This window comes from Anolis carolinensis, unplaced genomic scaffold (genome assembly GCF_035594765.1).
Source record: "Anolis carolinensis isolate JA03-04 unplaced genomic scaffold, rAnoCar3.1.pri scaffold_28, whole genome shotgun sequence".
Classification (NCBI taxonomy): domain Eukaryota; kingdom Metazoa; phylum Chordata; class Lepidosauria; order Squamata; family Dactyloidae; genus Anolis; species Anolis carolinensis.
Window position 1 is genome coordinate 227,501 of NW_026943837.1, and position 10,831 is coordinate 238,331.

The 10,831-nt window shown below is 45.0% G+C and overlaps 1 protein-coding gene across 1 annotated transcript; it reads left to right on the forward strand.

Annotated features, from left to right (window-relative positions):
- Window positions 1-1,009: 1,009 nt before the first annotated feature.
- Window positions 1,010-9,223, forward strand: LOC103281670 (proproteinase E). The gene is made up of 8 exons (XM_062966736.1): window positions 1,010-1,058; window positions 1,222-1,307; window positions 2,931-3,028; window positions 4,506-4,640; window positions 4,739-4,875; window positions 5,542-5,684; window positions 8,714-8,866; window positions 9,141-9,223. The coding sequence occupies exons 1-8, from the start codon at window positions 1,019-1,021 to the stop codon at window positions 9,156-9,158; spliced, it is 810 nt and encodes a 269-aa protein (XP_062822806.1). The 5' UTR covers window positions 1,010-1,018; the 3' UTR covers window positions 9,159-9,223.
- Window positions 9,224-10,831: the final 1,608 nt, after the last annotated feature.

Here is a 10,831-nt window from a genome sequence, read left to right on the forward strand (position 1 = left end):
AAACATCAAATTAGGTTATGATTTTACAAATTAAGCGCCAAAACATCATGCTTTACAACAACTTTGGCAGAAAAAGTAGTTTAATACGCAGCAATGCTATGTAGTAATTACTCTATTTACAAATTTAGCACCAAAATATCACGATATATTGAAAACATTGACTACAAAAATGGCTTGGATTATCAAGAGGTTTGGATAAGCGAGGCTTGGATAAGTGAGACTCTACTGTAATAATAATAATAATAATAATAATAATAACAACAACAACAACAACAATAGAGTAAAATAAATGTAATAGTAGCAACAATAATAGAGAAAAATAATCAATGTAATAATACCAATAATAATAGAGAAAAATAATACATGTACCATATATTCTCAAGTATAAACTTGTGATTTCTGGGGGTGAACCTGGCATAATCTCAGTTGTAGTTCACCCACAACCTTATGCATTTTGGACAATAAAAAATTGACTTTTTCAAATAACCCGGGCAACAACAACAACAATATTATTAAACCAAAGAAATAACTGAATGTATGTTATGTACAAGATAAACCCAAAACTTAGTGTTCATGTGGCCCGCCCTTGTTTTTATTGTTCTTCTGATTTTGTGTTGTAATGTATATTATCATTTATTGTATTGTTCAATGTGTTATGATTTGTTGCTCTTTTTATATTCTGTTATATTGTATTGTTCTGGGCATGGTCCCATGTAAGCCGCCCCGAGTCCCCGTTGGGGAGATGGTGGTGGGGTATAAATAAAGTTTATTATTATTATGATTAAAGCGGATTCATTCCTCCCATGTCTTGGCCCCCTTGGTGTCCTCGGCTGCCCCAAAATGTGCCAAGGGGCCAGCTGTTCCTCTCCCTGGCGTGGCATCGATCCCTTTCCGTTTGGCCTTGGCTGTCAAAGGCTCGGAAAATCCAATACCTGTGTCCCAGGTGGAGGGCCCCCAGGCTGATAAAGCCAATATAAAAGGCCCAAAGGCCAGGAAGGGCCACCCCACCCCACCCACCATGCTGAGCCTCCTGATCCCCGTTCTGCTGGCGGCTGGCGGTAAAAGACCTTCTGCTTTTCTCTCTCTTTCTCGTCCTATTTGCAACAAGCCCAGATACTGGATCCTGGCTTGCCGTTGCTTGTGTCGCGATATCTAAGGCCACACGCTGTGGCAGGCTCTAGGCCCGTTTAACCCACATTTGGTCTCTTCTCTCGCCCACAGCCTCCGGGTGCGGACAGCCTGTCTACTCGCCCAATGCCAGGGTGGTCAACGGAGAGGATGCCGTCCCTCACAGCTGGCCCTGGCAGGTCAGGAAATAGCTCTCTCCCCTCTACTTATCCTTCCTTCCTTCCTTCCTTCTCTCTTTCCTTCTTTTCCCCCTTCCATCCTTTCCCTTTCTCCTTCCTTCCCCTTCTGTTTTCCCATTCCTTCCTTTTTCTCTTTCTTCCTTGCCCACCTTCGCTTTCCCTTTCTTTTTTCCTTCCCTTCCTCTTCTTTCTCCCTTCCTTGATGCCCTCTTCCCCTCTTTCCTTCTCTTTCTTCCTTCATCCTCTTCACTCTTCCCCCATTACTGCCTTCCTTTTAGATTTGTCTCCTCTTTCCTTCTCTTTCTTTCCTTCTCTTGCTTTCTCTTTTCATCACACTTCCCTCCATCTTCACCCGCAATTTCTTTCCCCATCCCTTTCCTTCCTTCTTTTTCCCCTTCCTTTCTTCTTCTTTCCTTCCTCTCTCTTCTTTCTTCTTTGCTCAACTCCTCTTTCCCTTCTCTTTCCCTACCTTCCTCCTCTTTCTCCCTTACTTCCTTTTCTCTCCTCCCTTCCTTGTTGCCCTTTCCTTCTCTTCCTTCCTCCCCACTCTTCCCCCTTCCTTCCTTTGAGATTTATCTCCCCTCCTTCCTTCTCCTTTCTTCCTTCTCTCTTGCTTTCTTGCTTTTTATTTCAGCCTCCTCCTTCTTTATCCCTCCCTCTCTTTCCATCCTATCTCCTTCCATCCTTCTTTCTATTTCCCTTTCTTTCTCTTCCTATCATACTCTATCTTCTCCTTCCTTCCTTCCTTCCTTCCTTCCTTCCTTCCTTCCTTCCTTCCTTCCTTCCTTCCTTCCTTCCTTCCTTCCCCCTTCCCTCCATCTTCCCATTTTTATTTCAGCCTCCTCCTTCTTTATCCCTCCCTCTCTTTCCATCCTATCTCCTTCCATCCTTCCTTATATTTCCCTTTCTTTCTCTTCCTATCATACTCTTTCTTTCTTTCTTTCTTTCTTTCTTTCTTTCTTTCTTTCTTTCTTTCTTTCTTTCTTTCTTTCTTTCTTTCTTTCCAGCATTGACATTTCGCCCTTATCACCCCAAAGGAGACTCAGAGCAGACCACAGAACATATATACAGCAAACATCCAATGCTGTTAGACATACAGGACGGACAAACAGACAGAGGGGTGCTGTCACTCCATCCTCTATGACAACGATCCCTTGATCCTCCTGTTCTTTGATTCATTTCCTTTTTATTGTGTCATAAAATACCTCCCCGCTTAAGTGGTGCCTAATTCCTCTACTTACAACTCACAGCTGTTTTTGAATTCCTTAGGTGGACAGTGAGCTGGGGTGAAGGTCAGGTGCTCACACCAACCGGGGCTCAAACTGCCAACATTTCGGTTGGTAAAGATCTATTGCTGCTAAAGCCCAGCTCTTTCTCCTTCCCACCCTTCTCTTTCCTCCTTCCTCCACTCTCTCTCCTTCCTTTTCATCCTCCATCCTTCTTCTTCCTTCCTTCCTTCCTTCCTTCCATCCCTCCCTCCCTTCATTCTTTCCTCTCTTCCCCCCTTTCCTTTCCCTTTCTCCTTCTTTCTTTGCACATCAAGCATCTTCCTCCTTTGTTTGTAAGCTCTGAAGTTCTGGTCATGCCCATGGAATTGCGTAACGCTCCCTTCCTCTTGTGCAGATCTCCCTCCAGTACGAGAAAGACGGGGAGTTCCGCCACACTTGCGGGGGGTCCCTCATCGCCCCCCAATGGGTCATGACTGCCGCCCACTGCATCTCGTAAGTTCCACAGTGACATCCTTTACTTACTTACTTAGGTGATCCCTCATTGTCCGAGTATGATGGCCTTCCAAGTGTAGTGCCTTGGCGGTGGATATGTAGGTGACTGTGGAGCCCTATTCTTGACCCGCATGTTCTTCTGCAGTGAGGACATCAGTTTCCAGATGTCAGGGTTGGCTTGACGCGCCTTCCTCTTGGCACGTTTCTCCCTTTCTCTCTCCATTTGTGCCTCTTCAAATTCCACATCACTGCTGGTAGCAGCTGACCTTCAGTTAGAGTGCTCAAGGGCCGGGGCTTCCCAGTTCTCGCTCGGTGTCTATGTCACAGTTTTTAAGGTTGGCTTTAAGCTCACCTTTCAATCTCTTTTCCTGTCCACTGACATTACATTTTCCATTCTTGAGTTGGGAGTAGAGCAACTGCTTTGGGAGACGGTGATCTTTGGGCATTTGGACGACGTGGCCTTCAGTCCAGTGAAACTGATGTCTGAGTATCATCACTTCAGTGCTGGTGGTCTTTCCTTCTTATTCTAGCACACTGACGTTGGTCCACCTGTCTTCCCAAGAGATTTGTAGGATTTTCTGGAGGCAACGCTGGTGGAATCATTCCAGGAGTTGAGAGTGATGTCTGTAGATGGGGAAGGGAGGGTTGGGTTGGGAGGGGAATAGGTTTATAAACAAGCACCTTTGTCTCCCTATGGATGTCCCGATCTTCAAATACTCTGTGCTTCATTCGGAGGAATGTTGCACTCGCAGAGCTCAGGTGCTGTTGGGACTGGTGGGACTCCCTGCCTCAGCATTCTTGACCAAACTTAGTACAAGCCAGTCCCGAGTAGCAAACATCCAACTTACAAATGACTCATAGTTAAAAAGGGGGCTGAGACATGAGAGAAACATGAGAGAAACCGACCACTTGGAAGGGAAATCCACCCATGAAAGAGTTATTATCAGGGGGAAAGGGTTCTCCAATGAAGCTTTATCCCCAATCCTTATTTGCACAACAAGTTGAATTTCCCAAAATCCAATCCTCACAGGAGCAGAAAGTGAGGGGCTAACCAAAGATACCGTAGAGGTAAAGGTTTCCCCCTGACATTAAGTCTAGTCATGTCCAACTTTGGGGGTTGGTGCTCATATCCACTGGCATGACTGCATGGAGCGTCGTTACCTTCCCGCTGGAGCAGTACCTATTGATCTACTCACATTTTGCATGTTTTCAAAATGCTATGTTGGTAGAAGCTGGGGCTAATAGTGGGAGCTCACTCTGCTCCCCGCATTTGAATCGCCAACCTTTCAGTCAGCAAGTTCAGCAGCTCAGTGGTTTAATCTGCTGCATCACCGGGGGCTCCACATGCTATCCAAAGTGAATATATATTTGGCTGGAGTTACACTTAAAAAATGTCCCTGTTCCAACTTCGACTTAAGAACAAAGCTACAGAAACCTCTCTCATTGGTAACAAATAATAATAACAATCTGTTTGTAGCAAATTCCGCAAGTATAAGGTTGTCCTGGGCGAATACGACATGAGCAAGGAGGACGGGACTGAGCAACACATCCCCATCAACAAAGGCGACCTTTTTGTTCACCCGCGATGGATTTTCTTCTGCGCAGCCTGCGGGTAAGAGCCACAATTATTTCATCCAAGACGAAGGGGATTGGGAGACATGGCTTTGGCGGAGCTATTGTCTTGTCTGGCTTTCCTCCCCAAATCCTCAGCAACGACATTGCGCTCGTGAAGCTGTCTCGGCCTGCGGAGCTGAATGAGAATGTCGAGCTGGCTTGCCTTCCTCCAGCCGGAGAGATCCTGCCCAACGAGTATCCCTGCTATATCAGCGGATGGGGACGGCTCTACAGTAAGTCACAGCATTATTATTATTATTATTACACTATATAACATTTGAAAAAATTTCTGTGTCTGGTTTGAAAGTGTTACGACTATTGAATGAAAAGTAATGTCTCCACCTTCATAACTCCTCAAGAGATGGCAGTACTGGTCTGTGGCAGGTACGGGCTTGTTCTCCTCTACAGGTCCATATGGCGGGAAGCCTTAGCATTGAACGGTTGTGTTGTTAAAGTGCAAAGTACGGAACCCTGCACAGACGGAGAAGCCTTAGCACTGAACGGTTGTGTTGTTAAAGGGCGAAGTATGGAACCCTGCGCAGATGGGGAAGCCTTAGCATTGGACGGTTGTGTTGTTAAAGTTTGAAGTATGGAACCCTGCGCAGACGGGGAAGCCGTTGCATTTGATTTATTAAAATATTCCCATCCAAAACCAAGTAACTAAGGTGGAGGCATTACTTTTCATTCAACCCTTGTATTTCCTGTTTCATTGTGTGGTCATTACTTTGAAAGTAGTTGTTCTACTCCAGAAATAACACTTTCAAACCAGGAAAAAGAACATTTTTCAAATGTTGTTACATAGTGTTATGGTTTGACCCTCCCTGCTTGGTAGAATGGGGTCAGACTGGATGGCCCTTGGGGGTCCTTTCCAAATCTAGGATCCTATTCTTCTATTGCAGCCAATGGCCCACTTCCGGATAAACTGCAACAAGCCATCCTCCCTGTCGTGGACAACGAGCATTGCAACCAGAAAGACTGGTGGGGAGGCGTCATCCAACAGAACATGATTTGCGCCGGAGGAGACATCCGGGCCGGGTGCAACGTAAGTCCAAAACTTAAGAGTTCAGAAGGAACTGCCATGTCTTTCTTGTTGCACCCAGGAGGCTAGCAAGACCGGCTCTGCCAATACACCCAGTTCCTTCCAAGTTCAGGCTCAAACCCAGAGCAAGTTCAGAAGGATGACCCTTCTTTTAGGGCATCTTTTGCCTTCTGTTTACTTCTTTACAGAATTTATATTCCGCCCCTCTTGCCCCAAAATTGGACTCAGGGTGGATCATAACACACACATATACAGCAAATATTCAATGCCGTTAGACATACAGGACAGACAAACAGGTATACAGTGTTCCCTCACTACTTCGCAGCTGGCTTTTCACGGATTCGCTGTTTCGCGGTTTTTCAATAAACTCTAAAAGAATATTATAAATCGTAAAAAATTACAATTTACAGCCTAAGGAAGGGAGGGAGGAGAAGCTGAAGGGAAAGAAAAGGAGCCCAAGCAGCAACGGGAGGAGGAGGCGATTTATCAACACACGATTGGTTGATAAAGACTTAAAATAGTGTATCTATATATATAAAAGAGTGATGGCATCAGGGCACCAGACAAAACAACAAAACTACAGGCCCCCCAACCTTGAAATTTGACAACACAACCCATCATTCACGGCTCTAGATTGATACAAGAAAAAGAAAAGAAAAATAAAGTCCTAATTACAGGGAGAGGAATAATAGTTTTTATCCAATTGCTGCCAGTTTGAAGGCTAAGCTCCACCCACTTGGTCTCCTAGCAACCTACTCAGCCCAGGGGACAGGCACAGTTAGGGCTCAGGCCTCTTCCACAGATGATCAGATTTTAACTGGATTATATGGCAGTCTAGACTCAAGGCCCTTCCAAACAGCTATATAACCCATTTAGAATCTTATATTATCTGCTTTGAACTGGATTATCTTGACTCCACACTGCCATATAATCCACTTCAGTGTGCATAGTAAACATAAAGACAACCATACAACAGACATTCAATACCACCACTACCTCAATAATTTCCGTGGCCGGGCACAGCTAGTAACTACTAAAATAATGTATGAATATTAAAATAAATATACTGTCCATACTTCACAGATTTTCATTTATTGTGGGTAGTCCTGGAACCTAACCCCAGTGATAAGTGAGGGAACACTCTAAAGGTAAGGTAAAGGTTTTCCCCTGACGTTAAGTCCAGTCATGTCTGACTCTGGGGGTTGGTGCTCATCTCCATTTCTAAGCCGAAGAGCCGGTGTTGTCTGTAGACACCTCCAAGGTCATGTGGCCACTGACATGACTGCATGGAGTGCCGTTACCTTCCCGCCGGAGCGGTACCTATTGATCTACTCACATTGGCATGTTTTCGAACTGCTAGGTTGGCAGAAGCTGGAGCTAACAGCGGGTGCTCACTCCGCTCCCGAGATTTGAACCTGGGACCTTTCGGTCTGCAAGTTCAGCAGCTCAGTGCTTTAACACACTTCACCACGGGGGCTCCGAGGGAACACTGTATCAGCACTTTTTCCTAACTTCGGCGCCTGGAGATTATGCTCGATTCCGGCCACAGAGGTGTGCTGTTGCTCCATTTGCTATGATAACGAGCCCTTTGATTGCAGAATTTTTCCTCCTTGTTCTTTGATCGCTGGCATTTTTTATGGTGCCGTAAAATACCTTCCCGCTTAAGCAGTGCCTAATTTTTCTACTCACAACTCAGCTGTCTCTGAACTGCTTAGGTGGACAGTGAGCTGGGCTGACAGTTGGGTGCTCACTCCAACTCGGGCTTCCAACTGCCAACCATCTGGTTGGCAATGATCTATTGTTGCTAGTTATTTATTTATTTATCGTGTCAGAAGCCAACCAAGGGTACAAGTTGTAATGTATTTGAAAACACAAGCAATTAAAAAAAATCAACTTGGCATTATACTAAATGTCCTTTGACCAATAGCTGGTCACTTGGAGTACCTCCTCTGTGGTCTCTGTGGGAAAGTCCTCCGTTGTGCATGTGGCAGGGCTCAGGCTGCATTGTAGTAAGCGGTCTGTGGTTTGCTCTTCTCCATACTTGCATGACGCAGACTCTACTTTGTGGCCCCATTTCTTAAAGTTGGCTCTGCATCTTGTGGTGCCAGAGTGCAGTCTGTCCAGCGCCTTCCAAGTCGCCTCGTCTTCTGTGTGCCCAGAAGGGAGTCTCTCATCCGGCATCAGTCACTGATTGAGGTTCCGGGTTTTAGCCTGCCACTTTTGGACTCTTGCTTGCTGAGATGCAAGTATCTCTGTAGATTTTTAAAAACTATTTCTTGATTTAAGACATTGGTGTGCTGGCTGATAGATGAACAGGGGATGGGCCAGAGATATCAATGCCTTGGTCCTTTCATTGCTGGCTGCTACTTCCCGGCAGTGTAATTTCTCCAATAGCATAGGGCATAGGTGATAATGCTGCATGTCTCATTAAGAGCCACGTCCATTGTTTTAATGTGGTGAGATGTATTCCACACTGGGCATGCATATTCAGCAGCAGAGAAGCAAAGTGCAAGGTCAGATGTCTTCACTGTGCCTGGTTGTGATCCACAGGTTCTGCCATCAGTTTTCGTATATTATTTCTCGTACTCTTTTTTTGCTTGATGGTCAAGCCGTGTTTCTTGTAAGTCAGAGCATGGTCCAGGGTGGCTCCCAGGTATGTTGTTGTGCTGCAATGCTCCAGTGGGATTCCTTCCCAGATAATCCTCAGAGCTCGAGATGCTTGTCTGTTCTTAAGGTGAGAAGCACACGTTTGCATTTTAGATGGATTAGGAATCAGCTGGTTTTCCTGTAATAGGCAGTAAGAGCACCTAAAGCTTCAGAGAGCTTCTGTTCAACCCTTTCAAAGCTCCCTGCTTGGGTGCTGATGACACGATCATCAGCATACATGAAACTCTCTGTCCCTTCTGGCAGTGGCTGGTCATTTGTGTCAATGTTAAACATTGATGGAGAAAGCACACTCCCCGCTCTTTAGCTCATTTGTTCTGTCATCTCTTTCTTGCAAAATTCACTTTCCATGCCTTGGCTCCTTTCAGGGCGACTCTGGCGGTCCCTTGAACTGCCAGGCCACCGACGGCAGGTGGTACGTCCACGGCATCACCAGCTTTGTCTCTGCCTTCGGCTGCAATACTTTGAAGAAGCCCACCGTCTTCACCCGGGTCTCCGATTTCGATGCCTGGATCCAGGAGGTATGCTCGAAAAGCACAGAACGGTAGCAACTGGGGCACCCAGAGGTCATCTATCCCAGGCATGGGCAAACTTGGGCCCTCCAGGCATTTTGGACTTCAACTCCCACAATTCCTAACAGCCGGTAGGCTGTTAGGAATTGTGGGAGTTGGAGTCCAAAACGCCTGGAGGGCCCAAGTTTGCCCATGCCATCAGTTTTCCAAATCCCCCGGTCTTTATGGTTTTGCACAAAAGGTCCTCCTAATGCATTAAAATAATGTCTTCTTTTATTTCCAGACAATTGCTAAGAATTAGCAACAGCCCGGACACCTTCCGGAGGGATGCCCATTCCAAAATAAATGCTGAAAAATATAGAAAAAGGGCCTGCTGGTGTTTTCATTTCACAAAATACAACAATTCAATACTACTCAGTGGCATAGAGGCATTTCACCAACAGAGGGCAGCAGCAGGGAGTGGAAAATTTTGACCCTGCTTTGATTTCTCTTTCTCTTACTATAGAATAATAATAATAATAATAATAATAATAATAATAATAATAATAATAATAATAATTGGGTGCCGTGCCAAAAGATCTCAGCTGGCATTTGGAAACAATAGACATTGACAAAATTACGATCTGCCAACTGCAAAAGGCCACCCGACTGGGATCTGCGCGCATCATCTGAAAATACATCACACAGTCCTAGACACTTGGGAAGTGTTCAACTTGGGATTTTGTGATACGAAATCCAGCATATATATCTTGTTTGCTGTGTCATAAAATAATAATAATAATAATAATAATAATAATAATAATAATAATAATAATAATAATAATAGGGTGCCGTGCCAAAAGATCTCAGCTGGCATTTGGAAACAATAGACATTGACAAAATCACGATCTGCCAACTGCAAAAGGCCACCCGACTGGGATCTGCACGCATCATCCGAAAATACATCACACAGTCCTAGACACTTGGGAAGTGTTCGACTTGGGATTTTGTGATACAAAATCCAGCATATCTATCTTGTTTGCTGTGTCAACAACGTCATTGTGCCAATAATAATAATAATAATAATAATAATAATAATATAGCTTGGGTACCTGGGTTATTTGAAAAAGTCAAGTTGTGGGTGAACTACAACTCACATCATGCCAGGTTAACCCCCTGAAACTCCATCCGTACTTAACATTTGTTATGTTGGGCATGTTTGCTCTGGATGCATCATCGGTGGAGTTTGGTGTGCTCTCTGGCTGTAGGGTAAACTACAACTCCCACTATGGTGAGTCAATCCCCTCAATCCACTCCAGTAGGTTGAGTTAGTCATGGGGGTTCTGTGTGACAACTTTGGTCCAGGTCCATTGTCCGTGAAGATCAGAGTTTCCTTGGTTGTGGGTGAACTACAACTCCCAGAAAGGAAGGTCAGTTCCCCAACCCTAACCCAAACCCCTCCAGTCATAAAATTTTGACATATCAGGTCTGTGTGTCGAGTTGGGTCCAGATCCATCAGTGTTTGGGTTCACAATGCTCTGTGGATGAAGGTGAACTACAACTCCCCCAAATCAAGGTGAATTTTCCCCAAAGGCTTCCAGTATTTTTTGCTGGTCATGGGGGCTCTGTGTGCCAAGTGTGGTCCAATTCAATCATTGGTGGAGTTCAGAGTGCTCACTGATTGCAGGTGAACTATACATCCCAGTGCCTACAACTCCAAAATATCCAGGCCAATTCGCTTCAAAACCCATCAGTATTCAATTTTGGGCATATTGGGTCTGCATGGCAAGTTTGGTCCAGATCCATCATTGTTTGGATTTATAGTGCGCTCTGGATGTAGGTGAACTACAACTCCTATCAATCCCTCCAGGTATTTTTTGTTGGTTGTGTGGGTTCTGTGTGCCAAGTCAGTTCCAGATCCATTGTTGGTGGAGTTTGAAGTGCTCTTAGATTGCAGGTGAACTATACATCCCAGTCCCTACAACTCCTCTAAAT

Coding starts and splice junctions, on each gene's coding strand:
- LOC103281670 (XM_062966736.1), top strand. CDS start 1,019: ATGCTGAGCCTCCTGATCCCCGTTCTGCTGGCGGCTGGCG. Junction 1,059..1,221: donor CGTTCTGCTGGCGGCTGGCG/GTAAAAGACCTT, acceptor TCTCGCCCACAG/CCTCCGGGTGCGGACAGCCT. Junction 1,308..2,930: donor CTCACAGCTGGCCCTGGCAG/GTCAGGAAATAG, acceptor CCTCTTGTGCAG/ATCTCCCTCCAGTACGAGAA.